Raw genomic sequence first — 17,945 nt, 5'->3', positions numbered from 1 at the left:
TTCCCTTGTTACTGATGGTTTGCCTTCTGAAGAAAATGTTTTTTGAAGTTAATACTGCTACCGGCTTCTTCAGGTTTTGAGATAAGGTGAGATTGGAATTACTATAAGAAATTCTAGAGAGAGGTAATGTTGCTGTGCAATAGGGCCTGAAGGACATTGGGTTTAAACCATCAAAGGAGTATGTGTCTGGGAATCTAGGTGATGCAGTCACACGTTGGGTCTAGTCTTAGGTTATCTTTTGTTGTTATTTTTTTATGGGACAATTACTCACTCCCCTACACTTAGCCTATATTTACTAAAACTCCCCTACCCTTAACTTTTTTTCTGGTACTCCCTTGCTTTTGAACTGTTACATCTCCTCCTACCCCTTTTTTTTTAAATGCCTAGATTACCCTTCTTTTTCACCTGTAACCGGTTCACTGAACTCAATTATCTTTCCATTTTCTCTCTCCCCCTCCTTTTTCTTCTTCTGCGAACACCACAGCCTGAAGATTGCCTCTCCATATTGCCGCTGCTGCTTCTCCAACCGGATATTGCCGCTGATCCAAAGCTTGAGACCTGACTGTGATTTCAACGTTGCTGCAACCACGTCCCTATCTACACCACCTTCTGCAATGAAGTTCCTGTCGCACCTGCCCCTCTGTCCACTTCCGCTGCAACAATCCCCTGCACACGGCACAGCATACCATCACCCAAAGTGTAGCCAAACCCAACAGCCAACACTGATATTCTACTTAAACCAAAAGCCATCAACCCATCCCACTTAAACTGACACCATATACCCCACATTCAAACCACTAACTCCCAAGTCCCATTTTGGGAAGCCCCAGTTTCCTTATACCGTTGTCACACCATATATTTCCATATCCATCACCATCATCCTATCATCCCTATATCCCATCTCCCCATACAATCATCACACGCGTTATCCCCATACCATCATCACCATCCCATCATCACTATATCACATCTCACCATACCATCATCACACCACCTTCTCATGGTTGAAACCTCCATTGCTGATTTCCCCACCGTAATTGGTGCTGGAATCGCTCTCCCCACCCCTTCTCTATCCCAACAACAACTAGTGCTGTTTCAACTCGTATCGTGCTGGTGCTGCATTCCTCGTGCTCTCCATTTTCATGTCCATTCGTCTAGCTCCTGCTCGATCGGGACACACTGTGGTGGCAGAATAGGATTACAGGCGCTGCTGATTGATACCTGTCCAACAGGCCAGTAGGAGGCCACCATATTCATCAATGGCTTCCCCTACAAAAACCCAGCTGCCATCATAGCTTATGATTTCGAGACCTCAGAGATGAACCCTGGAGGAGACACAGAAAACAACTTGCTGCGCTCGTCTACGAGTGTCATCATAGCAGCGGAGTTTCTTGGCTTGAACACAATGGGTCTCTCTATTATCAGAACCGCATAGACCTAAACAGCATGGTACAGTCTCATCACCTGAGGGCCTCAGAGACGTTGTACGTTAGCAAGGGAGCCAGCATGGTCACAGCTACTTGGCTGTAACCTGGGCAGCAGCCAAATTTTTTTGTGTGATTGTTGGGTTCCTTCACACTGGAGGGTAGTGCGGAATTACCTTCAGCGGTGTTCGCAGAAGAAGAAGAAGAAGGAGAAAAATGGGGGCGGGGGGTAATCTAGGCATTTAAAAAGAGCAGGTTAGAAGATCTAAAAGTTCAAAAGCAGGAGAGTATGAGAAAAAAAAGTTGAAGGTAGGGGATTGATGGTAATTGCCCCTTTTTTTCTTTTTTATTTATTAGTGCTTTTACAGTTGGGAATCTCTAGTAAGAGTTCAGCACCTTTTTGAATTCTGTTGAAGAGTTTTAGTTTAGGATGAACTCTTCCCTATCTTACTGTAGGAGTTATTTTTTGTTTTATATTCTTATTTTCTCCTTCTATATGTAACCTGTTACCGAGAGGACTGATGGTATTGAATGAAGTTGTTTTATCATTGGCTGCCAAGATCTGTGGTATGCAACCCGCTCTCACCTCATCTGATCTCTCTCTCTTGGTTTAGGTACAGTCATTCCACACCCTTACCTTTATTCCCCTTCTTTCTCCTTGTTCCAAATTCTTTTCTTCTGTTTATTTGATTTCTCCTTCCTGTATACTTCCTCAGTCGTTTGAAATTTTCTGTATTTACTGGTTATACCCTGTTTTGAGTGGTAGACTGGACAGAGGGAGAGGAGTTTAATCTCCCTCATTCCTGAACCTTTGGTCCTAAAAATGGGTGGTGTGTTCAAACAAAGGGGCAATTCTGGTAGTGTATTTGGGGCCAAAACACAGTTACTGTGAGAAGAACCAGATCTTCAAACACAGCTGATTCTTGTTCTTCCACCAGGTCTGCTTTCCAGAAATTTATTCTGCAGATAGTGTTTTCTCTTTTGACTTATCATGATTCGTGAGTGGATTTAAGATTTACGTTGGTTGAGATAGTGAATTCAAAGTTCCAGACTGGTTCGATTTGTCTTGTGTGTGCTGGCTCGATTGCAAGCAAGTTGAGTTGAAATTCTGCAGTTCTGGAAATAATTACCAGAACATATAAATCATGTCTCTTCTGGTAAACTGTGCTTATATATTTTCTGTTATTACAGATAGCCCCTCCAGTTCAAGTTTTTTGCAAATAGATCATCCCATCCAAAATTACTTATCTTTCACTCCGGGTTCTGTTTTTTGCTTTAAAAGGGTCCTTTACTGTTCAAAATATTAAAAAATTACCATTCCCCTTCAGGATTTGGTGTTCTGTTGATCGGGTGGGCCCATAAGCAATCGGAACCAGGTGTTGGAACCCCTGATTGCATCACTAGGTCTCTGGATTGAAATTTGAAACGTATGTGCTTCTGATGGTCACTGGATGAAAGATAATATCTATAGTTATTTCCCTAGGAAACAATCCCTCTCTCCTTTTTTTTTTTTTTTTTTTTTTTTTCTGTCTTTGGTAGTTAAGATGGAACAATATCCCTCTTCTGTTGGACTTGAAACTCTTGAGTGTATAAATTTAAGTTTGGAAAATTTCTATCACTCCCCTATACTTACCCTAATTTACTCAAAACTCTCACATCCGATTCCCCCTGAAAAAGTATACTCCTACCTCTCCTTCTCCCCTGATATTTTAAAATACCTAGATAGCCCTTCATTTTGACACGATTCAATTGTTTACCCTTTTTTTTTTATTCAATTAGTTTTATTAACAGAAGTGGGTCCCGCATTTACTTCTCCTCCTCCTTCATTCTCCATGGAAAGCAGCAAACATCCCTGCCGTTGCACACCCTCGCCTTCCCCACTGCTGCAACCCTCACCTGTCCCCTCCATCCTAGTGCCCATTGCCCCCGCCCCACCCCTGCTTCCCTGTCCTCCCTCGTAGCCCCTGCCATCTTTGAATGTCAGAAAGAATATTAAATGGTTTTTGTTAAAAGTTTAAACAGATCCGTTATTTCCCTTCATTCAATTTTCTACAATTTTAAAAGATTAAATTATGGCCCTCCCTTTAAGCAGTGGACAACACCACATGCAGTTCGGTTCCCCAATAATCTTTGTTGTTTCCATACTGTACACTTCAAGCTCCCATTATTTTGCAGTTTGGTCACAAATTCTTCCAAACCAAATGTGGATTACCTCCTGTCTCCCCCCCCCCCACCAACCACAACCCAAAAAAAAAAAAAGAAAAAAAGAAAAAAAAAAATGAAAAAAGAAAAAAAAAAAGAAAAAAGAAAGAAGCAAAATTGTCTTGTACACATTAGAAACTGGGTTCTTGGGTTTTTTCGATCATTGTCAGTTTATCTTTGGAAGATCATTGCTTATCCCAACTTTTTTTTATTTTTTATTTTTATTACGGTGGGGAATAGAATTGAACACAGGAGGTGGGGGGCGAAAGGTGAGGGCAGGGAAGCAGGGCGGGGCGGTGGGGACTAGGATGGAAGGGAAAGGTGAGGGGGTCGCAGCCGTTAGCCAAGGTGACGGGTTGCAACTGTGGGCAGGTGAGGGGTGCAGCGGCAGGGATGTTCGCTGTGTTCTACGGAGGAGGAAGGAGGAGGAAAAGTAAATGTGGGTCCCACTTTTGTTAATAAAAGTAATTAAATTAAATAAGGGGGGGGGGGAGACAATTGAATGGTGTGAAAATGAAGGGCAATCTATGTATTTTAAAATTTCAAGGGAGAAGGAGAGGTAGGAGCTTACTTTTTTGGGGGAAGAATCAGATGTGAAAGTTGAGTAAATGTAGGGTAAGTATAGAGGAGTGATAGAAATTTTCCCATTTAAGTTTGAACTACGTTCATAGAAGGGGAATATGAAAGCCCACATTTTGGCTAGGGAGATTTGAACACTGAATGAGGTTCTGGAATAGTTTGGAGCTTATCCAGACTAACTAGAGCTGGTTTTATCTATGGATACGCTTAAGATCAGGAGTAGTTGTGGCAGTTGTCATTACTTGTTAAAATTATCTCGGGTGGGGGGATTTAAAAAAAAGGAGACAGAGAGGAGAGACCTTCATATAAAGTTTATATGATGGTACTCAATTTAGACTTTTTCTATGAGTCGCACGTTAAGATAATTCCCTCTACAAATTGATGCCCTATCAGTGTTCTTGCCATAACTCTCTCATGTGACATCAGATTGATACCCAATCAGTGTTCTTGCAATAACCCTCTCACATTGCATCGGCTAAGAGAAGTCTTCTGATTTCAGAAGTGATGTTGATGACCGGATCCCAAGAATTGTGGTGTTATGCATATGGTTGATGACTGATTGGACATGAATCAGAAACTCAGGCATTTAAATTGGAAGACTTCTAATGGGTCCAGCCATGACAAGTCTATGAAGTACCTCCAATCTTTAAAAAAATGTTGAATCTTTTCATTTCTGCTTGCATTCTTAAGCTATTAAGGTTTGATTTGTTTCGCAGAATTTTGGTTTTCCAACGTAGGATTTGAGAAAGATCGTTCTGGTATGGTTTCTTTTTATGTCAAAGATGGTGATTTTGGGTGGGGGTAGGGGGAGGTGTTAATCAATCATGTTGGTCCGAAATTGTCGGTCAGCCTTTCTGGAAATATTTGGGTTTCTTCGTCAAGAAATTTTGGCTGACCCCCCCCCCCCCCCCCCCACATTGGAGAGGATATAGGCAAGACTATTGATTGATAATTGGTGATAGCAGTAGCAGGAGCCGCGGTAGTTCTGTCAAATTTCTTTTCGTTCCAATTTCATCAAGAATTGTGTTCGCAAAAGATTAGTGGGGTTTGTTGGACAACATGATGCTTTGTTTTCACTTGGAAACAAGCTGTTTTTTTTTTCCGCACACCATTCAGTTGGGGGTATTTACCAGCCCTTTGGGGGGGGGGGAATAGTTCAGTTGAGGCCTTGTTGAGTAGGACATAGTTTCGACCCCGACCCCCCCAAATGAATTAATGCCTGGAGCTATTATTTCAGCACTACTATACACAGAAAAAAGAACACAGTGAACTTGGTCAAATACTCTTGATTGTCTATGGATGATCAAGAATTACTTCCTCCAGTCGTTGAAGTTCAGCTGTTTCCTGCTTCCATGGATGAGAATTCTTTATAGTGCGTGTGCATGTTCGAGTTTTTGTGTGTCAAGAGCGTTGGAATACTTTTCCACTTTGACCACTAGACTTCTTTGTATCCTGGGGCTTGTTACCTTTTTTGTTATTGACGCTAATATGTGTTCTTGTTTACCCTGGGTCTTGTTACCATTTTTGTTATTGAAACTAATAGATGTTCTTATTTCCATTTTTGTTTTTTCCAGGATGATCTAACAACCAAGCGTTGGTTGCAACAGTTGGTGCATAATGTAGCAGCAGGAGGCAGGGCTGCTGCCCTTCAATCTGTGGGAGGAATTGAGCATATGCTTGGTAGCAGTGTTGTCTAACTAAATTTTCTTCTGCGTCTGGCCGGCCGAATTGCGGCAATGAAGCGCCATAGGAAGGATCATGATATATCCTTATCGAAGTGTCAATACACATTTGTTTTAATTAAGATTAGCTTAAGCATTTGTTTTAATTAAGATTAGCTTAGGAATCCTTATTTACCTTGATTATATATCATTGTCATGTTACATATTAGATGTTTCACAAAGGTGAAATTGATTCATTGACTTGGTTATGGAATTCTTAACAAAGTTTCTAAAAGAGCTGGCCAACGTTGCTATTAGCGACCCTTATATCCTCCTTACTTTTGGAGGGAAGGGTGAATATTCTCTACCTTATTTGCTCTATGGGGAGGTTAAAGATAACATGGGCTTACCTGCCTAGTGAAACGGGGAGGATATGGGTTAGGGGGCCTGATATTCTCACCAAGGTCATGAGAAACTTGGTGATGCAGCGAAAAATCATTGGTCTGCCAATCAGCCAAGGGAGCCAGTGGTTTGGAGCAATTGATACGTAAGTGGAATAATTACTACGCTCATTATGTGTGAAGTGTCTGAAATACCTTCACGAACAGTTCTTGTTCTGTCGACTAGTGATTCTTCATTCAAAAGAGAGAAGAACGTTACTTGGTCGTGTAGGCCTTGCACCAGTGTGGGGATCAATGGGGGGCGCAAATGGGCATCAATAAGGGGTTGATCTTTGCCTACTCTATGGGGCAAGGACATAGGGCCCCTACACCCTTTGGGGCAAGTGTAAGACTTTTATCCTTCTCCATCATGGGCAAGGCTTGTGGTTCAGTTGGAGCCTTCGAGGTCATCCAGCTTCTCTTTCTTTATTGCGTCAGTGCCTCAATGTGCATCGGACAGTTGAGAAGACCCGGGCATGTATGCCTAGGTTTGTCCAGCCGTCGGATGTGTGTTGGGCATGTTGAGGCGTTGGAGGATCATGATGCCTTCATGTGGCGTAGGGGATGTGCCCATCGAACCATTTTGCCACCCTTTTGTTTGTAAATTGCTATTCAATACAACCCTGAAATGTTGATGTTGGACAACAAAGCCTTTTTTCCAACTTAATGGGGTTGGCTATATGGATCTAAGCAAGACAAAGAAAAGGAAAAATAAAAGTGAAAGGAAATAGATGATCAAAAAATTGTAACGAAGTAGGACACAACAAGATGGTTCGCTACTTACATACCTAGTCCTCTACTCTCTTATATTCAAGGCCTAGTCTATGCATGTCTTTCTTCACTAGTTCTTCTATATTTATTTTTGGCTTGCCACTAGGTCTTTTAAATCTTTTATCTAGATTAGATCAGATTACTCCTCATTACTGCATTTGATGGCCTCCACTGAATCTGATCATACCATTTCAAACGACTTTTCTGAACTTATCATGAATTGAGGCAACTCCCAAAATTTCTCTAATATGTTCATTCCTTATCTTTCCGAATTTTCTCACACATCTATCTTAACATCATCTCCGTTGTGCATAGCTTATCTATATGTTGCTTCTACATTCTGCCCCATACATCAAAGTTGGGCGCATGATTGTCTTAAAGAACCTTCCTTTAAATTTTACAGGGACATGTCAATCACACAAAACCATAGGCGCAACTCTCCATTTCGTACACCCCCACTTTAATTCTATATGATACACCAACCTCCATATCACCTTCTTTATTTATAATAGATCCCAAATATCTAAAAATAGTTACTTTGCGGTATTTCTCTTCCTTCAATAATTACAATGTCGTTATCTAGCGTAGTGTGACTAAAATAAAATGTCACACACTCTGTCTTTGTTCTACTTATCTTAAAGCATTTTTTTATTACAAGATTCTCCAACGCTCCAGTTTAGCATTGAACCATGTTTTTGTGTCATCCAATAAAATAATATCATCCACAAAATATTGATATTATTGCATTGTGTTATAGAGATGGGTGCAGCTGTGATGTAAGTAAATAGTCGAAATTTTGTGTTTGATTAATTTTTGTATCATTTAGGTATCCATATTCAAAAATATGGAAATTGGAAACTTTTTGAATCGTTTCCAAAGCTAATTAGATGGGGATACAAATATTTCAATTTCATACTGGCTAGATATTAGCTTATTCATTTAAGTTTAGTCTTATAAATGATATATATAATACCAAAATACCCTTATGAAACTAACAATATATTACAAGAAATTAAATAAAATAAAATCATGAGAATATCTATGTAATTTTGGATATTACACTTCAAGATTAGCATAGTGGGGCAGTAGATTCAACCCTTCACTTTCTCTTTTTTTTTTTTCTTGATAAGCGTTCACTTTCTCATCTTCTTTAGTTATTTGCCATTATATGTAGATCGTAAGATTGGAGTGCTGCCTCTCCATACTCCGTCACGCTTTAAATTGAAGGTGTCAGCATTGTAAGTAGTAAGGGGCCTTGGCTTTTTTAGCCAAGGTTTTGGGATTGAATCTTGCTACACTTGGGGTTGGGGTGTTATTGAATGAATTTGTCTAGTAGTTACCCATCTGTTTTTAGTTTTTGATTAAAAAAAAAAAAAAGTTACCAAAGAGAGCCTTCGGGAGAATGTTTTTTGTCGGGGAGTGCAAGGACTACACTAGTGTGGGGGTCAATGGGATCGCACTTGAAAGCATCAATTGGGTAGACATTTCCATCTTTCATCAGGGGTGAGGCAATCATTTTGCCCGCTTTAATGTCTGGGCGCAACCCCTATACACCCGGACATAAACGATTCTCCCATTTAGATAAGGGACAAGGCTAGGTATGTTAGAGATATACCCAAATTTGTGCCTATCTCTCTTCTACTTGAGAAAAGTCTCATATGCCCCTCCCATTGGTTGAGCCGCTAGCTATAAAGAAGTCGATGGTATACCTAACCTCCCTTTAAATAATATTACTTTATTAAAAAAATGGAAAAGAATCATCCTTGAAATCGTGGGAAATATAAATGTATTAAAATACATTAATTTCGTACCTATTTGTTAGGACAAGGAAGGAAAGGAAAGTAAAAGACAAAAATAATAAAAAATCTAATAAGAGAATTTATTGTAATCTTTGTGGGCGAGCTGATGGCACAATGGTTAAGTTGTACTATTATAACATGTTGGTCACAAGTTCATGACGAGTTTGCCAAAGGGTTCAGAAGGTTGACAATGTAATTAAGAATTGTCCTCCGATGTGTCGTGGTCCTAGAGGATGCTTGGCCAATGTTTCTTCATTGGTAGCTTCTGGGCTTCTTAGGGGATTTCCAGTTCTCAGACTTAATGCCTTTCTCTTTATTGTCTACGGGGAAAGAATCTCACGGACTTCAGAGTGTGTTCCCTTTGCGTCTTTGGGACGAAGTCACAATTCCATTCAACCATATGAAAATATTTTCCTGCCACCAAGAAAATACTTGCTGCCTATAATTACATGTGTCGCAATGGAATAGTGCAACCTCAAATCGATATGGCCTATCAGATCATGTTTCGAATTGAGATAGTGTAATCTCGAAGCGAAATAACCCAACATTGGATCGAACCAAATAATACCGACATCAACCTATCTAAATAGCTTCGTGTTATTTTTCAATTGAGATTTTTTTTTTTTTCATTGAAGACAAACTCTAAGTTTTAAAACTACTGGAAAACCATACTCAATCATTATGTTTCTCAAACTACACACAAGGCCTCTCCATGGGGGTTGCCCATATTACTTCTAAAATCAAATTTTTTAAAAATGGTTTGATCTGCAATAACATCTATGCCATCCTTGATTATAACAACTTTATGCCAATCCTTGATTGAGTTCAATTTCATCCCTATTTTTAATACATGCCCTCACTTTTGAAGAATACCAAAGTAAACTCACGTGACAAAACAATCATGGAGGCGTCCCATTTCCATCATTCCAACACAAGAAAGCCCTACATCGTTGTGGTCACTCTCTCTGTTGTTGATAACGAGAATAAATGAAAGAAGTGCTCAGAATTGAGACTTTGGGCTTTAGTCTATGTAAATGGTCCTCAACAAGAAACCAAAGCTGAACTCAATAGCACACCGATAAAAGGAAATCAAAATAACCTGATACTGAACTGAAACTAAATTGAAACCAGTGTCCCTTAATGGATCATATTTTGGGCTGGCTTATTCTGACACTAAAACCGATGAAACCAAACTGAGACCCATCCAAACCGATCAGTTGGCACCCTTACATCCAGCTAGTGCTTTGGCCTCGGATGGCTGACCAAAAATCTAGTCCAAGAAATGTAATTGTAACCCTACTTTGAATGACTAAAGTTTTGTTTCTTTGAAGGAAATTACGAAGAAAAAAAAAAAAAAAAAAAAAGAACAAAAAAGTGAAACCAGAGCAACGTCTCCACTTTTGTGAAAGATTTCTTTCCAACTGGGACGTTTAGCCTTCAGTTGAATCACGCATTCATTTTCTTGATCCCAAAGGTGACTTCTCCCACCACTGTATCGGATTTTAGGCTGATTAATTTATGTAAATTCGCTTATAAAATCATATCCCGCATTATTGCGGATCGTCTGCGTCCCATACAAAACCACATTGCCTCATTCAATCACAAGCTATATAGGGTCTTGATAATGTCCTTCTCTATAATGAGCTGTTACACAAGATCAAGGCTACAAGGCGGGGTAAACACGAGCACGTCTCCCTCAAAATAGATATGAATAAAGCCTACAATCACATTGAGTGCCCTACTCAGTTATGGTTTTGACAGTTTGTGGGACCAACGAGTCATGTTCTGTGTGGAGATGACTCAGCTAAGCATTCTTGTGAATGGAAATTCCCTACCTTTTTTGAAGCCAACCAGAGGTCTTCACCAGGGGGATCCGCTTTCATCGTAGCTTTTTGTCCTTTATGTTGAGGTCCTCTCTATCAAATTGGCTTTTGCTCTACAAGATAAGATAATACTAGGGATTCAACTCTATAGAGGGGGTGATCAGATCTCTTATATGGCTTTCGCGGACGATCTCATCTTCCTTGGCAAGGCTTGCATGGTGGAAGCTAGAGCTCTACAATCAATTCTGGATGAATATTACAAGCAATCCGGTCAATTGATCAATCTTGCCAAGACCAGAGCCCAATTTAGCCCTTGTGTGGATTCCGCTACAAAGAGAGAGCTCCGTGAGTTTTTCCACATTATTCCTACCACTTCCATAGACAAATATCTTGGAATCTCCTTTATTAGTTTTTCCTTGTTTTGCTACTTGCAGAACACGACACGTGGACAATTTTAAGATCAACGGTCAAGGTTGGGTGATGATTATTACATCTGATGCGTTAGTTTTAAAATTGTCCACGTGTTGTGTTCTGCAAGTAACAAAACAAGAAAAAATAGGGATGAGAAAAATAGAGGATTATTTTCCCTGTTAGTCCCGTGGGCAAGTTGGTCCTCATCAATTCTACACTTTCAGCCATGCCTCTTTATACAATGTTTTGTTTCAAACTTCCATCTTCTGTCCACAAATCTCTTGGCACCATTTGCAAGGATTTCTTCTGGAAACCACCAAGCAGGTCCCTTACCATTGCCATTTGACAACCAAAGCGTTCGGGTGGACTTAATGTCAAACAATTCGTGATCATGAATTTGGCTTTACTCGCCAAAAAATGCTGGGAACTTCTTTCCCCGTCATCTCTTCGAGTTCACTCATAAAACAAAAATACTTTCCCAATACATCCTTCTTGAATGTCCCACCACTGCTTCCTGGTGATGGAAGTCTATTTGTGCTGCAAGAGATGTCATGCGAAAAGGTTTGTTCTTTCAGGTTGGGGTAGGTTGTTCGATTAATCCATGGTCTGACTTCTGGATCACAGACATCCCTCCTCCTACAACCCCATTTCCCATCCCTCCTCAGGCTCCTCATACCGTTTCTCAACTAATCGAACCCCATTCCCGATCTTGGCGCAGAGATCTAATCTTTCTATGGTGGTCTTCTGATATTGCGCTTCGTATTCTCTCCATCCCCATCCCTATCTTCACAATCCCATACCGGATTGTGTGGACATCTAATGCTTCTGGACTATTTTCAGTAGCTTTTTGCTTACAGGCTTTCTATGCTTGCTCCTCCTTTTCCATCTCCGTCCCCCTTTTCCTGGTTAAAGGTTTGGCATCTACCTACTCCTCTGAAGGTCCAAATTCTCATTTGGAAAATTCTTCAAAAACTCACTCCCCCTGACCTTCTCATCCCGCGCGGCTTTCACCTTGATCCCTATGTCAACTTTGTTCCTCTGCTTCTTAGTCCCCATCACACCTTTTCTTACATTGCCCCCTCGCTCGTTAGGATTGGAATCTTCTTCCCCCATCGCTCTTCCAGCAGTCCTTCACATTTTTATTGGATCGTCTCTAGGTTTCTTGTCTCCGCTCATTGCGTTGCCGCGATTCCAACATTAAGGTGGCTGTCATTTGCAGTGTACTTTGGGATATCAGGGGAAACTATTGGGGCTGGGTGTTCATTAAAGTTCAGTTTAACATTCGATCAATTGTTCGGTGCGCGATCAATGTCGCCTATGCTTGTCTTCCACCATCATCTTCCTTCCAACCTCCTGCAACTCGGACTATTCGCTGGCATCCACCACCTGTAGATGTTTCGAAAATTAATGTTGATGGTTCTCCTACTGGCTTCGGTGGGGTCTGCAGAAATTCTTCAGCAACTTGGATTGGTGGATTTTGCAGCGACATCGGTACCTCTTTCGCTTTGGTAGCTGAAGCCTTAGCGGTTCGACAGGCTTTAATCTATGCATCACAGTACAATCATTCTCTCCATCGTCATTGAAAGCGATAATCTACTAGTCATTAATCTTCTACTCGTGGCACATTGCACCTATTATACATGACTATCAACGACTTGCTGTCCACTTCCAGAACATTTCCAGCATTCTCTTCGTGAAGGCAACACTGTGGCTGACCTGTTGGCTTTTGTTGCTGTTTCTCAGCAGTTGTCTATTGTGTGTTTTGATTCCGAAAAATAATCCTCTGTTTTTCTCATCCCTGTTTTTCCTTGTTTTGGTACTTGTAAAACGCGACACATGGATAACTTTAAGACCAACGCACCGAATGTAATAATCCTCACCCAATCTTGACCGTTGATCTCCTTATTGTTCACATGTCATGTTCTGTAGGTAACAAAACAAGGATGACTCCTCTGTAACGCATCTTTGATTCCACCCCTCCCCCAGCTCTATCCTCTTTGCTCTATGCTGACTTGGCTGGAACATTGTTCCCATGGGAAAGTGAGAAAATGCTGTAGAAATCCCTTTAAAACTATAGATTCTGATTCCTTTCCCTTCCGCTTTCTTGACCATATGAAATCGGCTTGAATTAAAATTTTGTAGAGAACCCTATTTTGTTTTCAAAAAAACTCATATCTATTTCATCATTCTAGAAGAGGATCGGTTCTCTCCGTAGAAGGGATCATGTGCATCGCTGATGTATTCAGCTCTCTGAGGCTTAAGGCCACTAGACCACACAATCTCTAGAAGCCACATGTCAAGCTGCTGTGCCGTGCTTTATGATCTACGATGCAAAGATGCCTTGAGAGGAATTATATTTGATCAAACATTGTGAATTTAAAACATCGATATAATAGTCAAAAATAAAAACATCAACCATTGAAAAAATGTTATGGAAACTTGATCGTTTAAAACAATCATCAACCATTTCCAAAATAATTTTATATATATATTTCTTTTACATACAGATTTCTGAATACTCTTCCTCGGTCAAAATCCATAAACTAACTCAAAAGTCAAATCTTTCAAATCTTCGTAAGACATGATGACAGAAAGGGGAGGAGGATCATGGTCGCTCTTTATATAACCGTTATATAACCGTCTATTATTTAGTTCGGACGGTTCGATTCACTTACGATAAAACCGGGTTCGGTTCGGTTCAAAATGCACAACATTAGACCATTAGTACCGTACTACTCGCATAGGCTGTCGGTTACACACGTAACCGGAATTCAGGGAAAGTCTCTGTTCTTCTTCCTCACTTCCACTTGCTGCTCTTTCCAAGAGAGCGGAAGAACGGTGAGAGTGATCGAGCTCTGGATCGAGAGAGATGGCAGTGCATCAGGGTAGGTTATGCAGCCCCGGTGTGCTGAAGGGGACGGTAACAGTGATCGCACTGTGCTTGGCTGGTTACATATTGGGTCCTCCACTTTACTGGCACTTAAGCGAGGGCTTGGCCGCTGTTAGTGGCGCTTCCTCTTGCCCTCCCTGCGTCTGCGATTGCACTTCTCATCCTCTTCTTTCCATTCCCGAAGGTAACCAACTCGTTCTTCCTTCCATCCATCCTTTGATCCCCTTACTTTCACTTAATGGTGATGATAATAATAATCAGAGATCTACCCTGTTTGTTTTGTTTTACAATCTTCTTCTTCTTCTTCTTCCAACGCTCCAAATCCGTTTAGATCCTTCGTTGAATTGCTCCAATTAATCTCAAATGCAATTCTTCTGTGAGCATGTTAGAAGATTTCGTGATTACAGTTATTTTGAGCCCTTAAATCTAGTACCATAAAAATGGTGGAAATATGGATCTAGGACTTTACGCTATTTGACGGATCTTTCAGAATTTAACCCACTCTGCAACAAACATTTTGACATAACGATTCTACACTCACAGAATGATCGTTACTAGTCAATGACAGTCTTTAGTCAAGATTTTCTCTTTTATACACTGAATTGGAGGAAGGGAAACACCCCAGGGTGGAATTGGGTACATCTTTTACTAAATATTGATGCATTCGTCTGACTTTCTTTTGGAAAGAGGGGTTGGGATGGGAGAGGTGGAATCAATTCGGTTCTATTTATCTCCTTGGTATACCGTTCAAGGAACTGTGGCCGATTTTGTGAGGGCTATTAAGTGTTCAGGTTCTACTGGCCTAGGATTGGAAATAGAATATTTATTGAGACGGTAAAGTGACAATTTTTTTAATGTTGCAGGTATTTACATTTTATATTGATTATGAAACTAGGGAACCAACTCAGTTTGACAGTTGAAGACCATCCTCCTGGTTCTTGAAGTTTCCCAACTATGATAATGATTATTATTTGTCTGAAAATTATAACTATTAATTATCTGCTTATGTAACATTCTATATTAAGTTTCTAATTGTGAAAGGCTAATTTAAATTAAGTGTCAAAAAACCTACCCTGGAAAATCCTATATGCTAAGACATTCTTACAGTTTTTAAATATATATGAGCTAAAACCAGCTATAATTTTTTGTTATACTTGTTTAGGAATTTTTTTCTTCTTCTTATATTTAAAAAATTCTTATCGAGAAGAAAAAGAAAATTTGTTGGGGGGGGGGTGTGTGGGGGAACAGTATCAGAAGTTTGAGAAGATTATTCTAAGGAACCACATCCTCTTGAAATGGGAAGAGACAATGGTGTGAGACTTTGACAGGAGGGTCTGGGACCCTTTATCTTTTCTGGATTCTTAAATTATGGTTGTATGTAGGGTCCATAGAGGAAATCCGCTTGGAGAAAATTCTGGATTAGGGAGGTTGGATCAGGTTCCAGAAACACGAAACCCAGAAACACGATGGGTTTTGCTAATCCAGAACCGTTGGAGCGAATGGAGGGAACAATGGGTTTTGCTAATCCAGAAACGAAATGCGAAACCCTAACTTCATATCTTCCTCTCCCTTCCAAAATGAAGTCCCTGGTCCTGTGTCCACCGAAAATACCTCTTAGATCCTAAAAACACAGAAACCCTAAAAATAAAAATATCGATTAGAAAACCTGCGGGTGAGATTGAGAAGATGAGGAGATCCAATACTCAGAAAGCCGAAACTAGAGCTCTAAATCCAAAGAATAGTGAAGCCATGGGGAGAGGAAGGAGGTCTGGTCGTGGTCGGTGTTGAGGTCTGGCCATGGCGGTCTTCAGCGTCGATGAGAGGAATAAAGTTTGTCCCGATAAAGGTAATTCTCCTGAATGACTATTTAACAACAACTATTTATATGAGGGCTAGAAATATGTGTGTCAAAAGTGAGTTTTGCTATTTACCCTAATTCTTATGGGAACAACAATTTAGCTTAAATAGGTGTTTCACAGGAATTAGTATGTTTAAGTAGAAACACCTTCTAAAACAACCAAACGGTTTAAAAAACAGAGAACCGTGTTTCACTGGAAAGACTCTCCAACGAAATATACAACCAAACACAACCTAAAGTGTTGGCCCTGTTATTAGTTTCTTGTCCATTCGGAGGAGATTTTCAATCCCTGCATAGTTTCTAGATAAGCTCTTTTGGTGTGAGAAAGAGAGTTCTAAGTGCCCCCCACTTTGTCATAAAAGCTACTTTGGTCCTGGAATTTTTTTTCTGTGGCCTCTTATCCTTTCTGGGGTTGCTTTCTACTTTTGAGCTGTTTCACTTGAATGGATACTCTTAGGCAGCCCTTAATAGGTGCAGAAGCTTACGTTCCCTGCAAATTGAACACAGTATCTTTAACTACCTTATTACAGGGTGTGATTTTTCTGGCAAGCTTACACCAAATTTGGGATCCATTGTATCACGAGTGGTGATTTTCTTGGGCAAACTGAAGAATGGCCTCAGTGCTTCATGAAATGGGGGATGGAAATTACTTCTTTTTGCAATATAATCATTGATAGGAGCTACAGGATGCTGAAGGAAACATATGGGCGTTACTGATTCGAGAAAGATGGATGACTAGCTTGAAATGTCAATGTTCAGTCAATCTTCTTCCCCCTCCTCTTCCTCTCAAATTTCTTTAGACGGTATTTTCATTTGGCAGCAAGTAGTTGTTGTTTTCAATTGTCTCCTGAAGCCAATGAGTGACTATATTGTCAGCTTTGTTGTCAGTGGATTTTATAGGTTCAGGCCAATCTGTCATTGATGTAGTACAGACCTTCAATATGAAAAGAACACTGATAAGGATTTCCATCTTCTGAAAACTTGTCCATGTTGGAGCATTATAGGTTATATATATATATATATATTTTCAGTCAATAAAATGTCATTTTTTTAGTACCTGCAGCATAACAAACAATGTACACATGAGGGCAGAGAAAGCCCCTTACACAGCACAAAGTCTTAATTATTTTGGAAAAGGTTTGTACCATGTACAAGCCACTAGGCTGCAATGGAGCAACCTTACCATTGCACCGATGATGCAGGAAGGGAGTATCTTACATGCTCCCAGCTCGATAAGGCTTAGTCCAGCTAGCTTGTGGCTTAATATCAGCTAGTCTTTTAGTTAGTATTTTATTTTAGGTTGTCTAATTAGTTTTAAACTCTCTCACCTGTGTGTGAGCTGTTTCCTTGTTGCATTATGTTTCCTATTTGAGTTATGTTGCTATTAGCAATTAGGCTTTTACTTTCCTAGTCAAATTTTAATTTGCTATAAATAAGTTGCAAGAGCCATTGGCTCTTCATGATTTGATCAATAAGAATTTATTGTCTTCTTCATTGGAGTGATGTGTGATTCATCAGTATAGGGTGGGAGATCTGTGGGAACAGTGAGATTCTAGTCCAGTTCTTGGTGGGAAGCCATTAGCCATCTATCCTTTCTTATACTCTGTTTTCCCTGCAAGTAAGCTATGTTTTAAATTCTTTATAAATCAATATTTCTGATTGTGTTTGGTTCCTTGATTTGAGTTAAGTCATCTTTTGTTAATCTACTGTTATTCTTAGTATTCTGTTCGTGTTGATTTATATCTAAGGAGGCACTGATATACTTTGCTGACGCTCTGTTTTAGAGCCTATTTTCTGTCTGAATTGATACCTCGCCTGGGATAGATCTGATCATCAGATTAGGTCAGCTTTCGGGTTGTTCAAGGTCTCCCTAGAAGAAGAGACCTCAACCAGGTTATTGCACTGATCGGATCTCCTAATGAGATTATAATAAAATTCTCCCGAGTTTCTGTTTTGAGTCCAATCTAAGCAAATGTTTTTGGGCTAACTTTTATTTTTGTGTGTGATTCTGTATGTCAAATTAAGTTAACTTTGTCATCTTTTGCTTTGCTTTCCCCTCCTTTTTTTTTTTTTTTTTTTTTTTTTTT

General features: G+C 40.0%; 2 protein-coding genes across 2 annotated transcripts in view; both read left to right on the top strand.

Annotated features, from left to right (window-relative positions):
- Positions 1-6,161, top strand: part of LOC122059542 (CCR4-NOT transcription complex subunit 9-like) — a 44,611-nt gene extending 38,450 nt beyond the window's left edge. Inside the window, exon 9 of the mRNA XM_042622381.1 lies at positions 5,780-6,161. Within this exon, the coding sequence (XP_042478315.1) occupies positions 5,780-5,902 (123 nt within the window). The 3' untranslated portion in view covers positions 5,903-6,161. The remainder of the gene's footprint in view (positions 1-5,779) is intronic.
- A 7,704-nt stretch (positions 6,162-13,865) lies between these two features.
- Positions 13,866-17,945, top strand: part of LOC122059928 — a 10,620-nt gene continuing 6,540 nt past the window's right edge. The window contains exon 1 of the mRNA XM_042623006.1: positions 13,866-14,184. Coding sequence (XP_042478940.1) covers positions 13,980-14,184 — 205 coding nt within the window. The 5' untranslated portion in view covers positions 13,866-13,979. The remainder of the gene's footprint in view (positions 14,185-17,945) is intronic.

The sequence above is a fragment of the Macadamia integrifolia genome, chromosome 13, assembly GCF_013358625.1.
Source record: "Macadamia integrifolia cultivar HAES 741 chromosome 13, SCU_Mint_v3, whole genome shotgun sequence".
Lineage (NCBI taxonomy): Eukaryota > Viridiplantae > Streptophyta > Magnoliopsida > Proteales > Proteaceae > Macadamia > Macadamia integrifolia.
The sequence above is the reverse complement of the archived record's forward strand: the minus strand, read 5'-3'. Positions and strand labels throughout refer to the sequence as shown.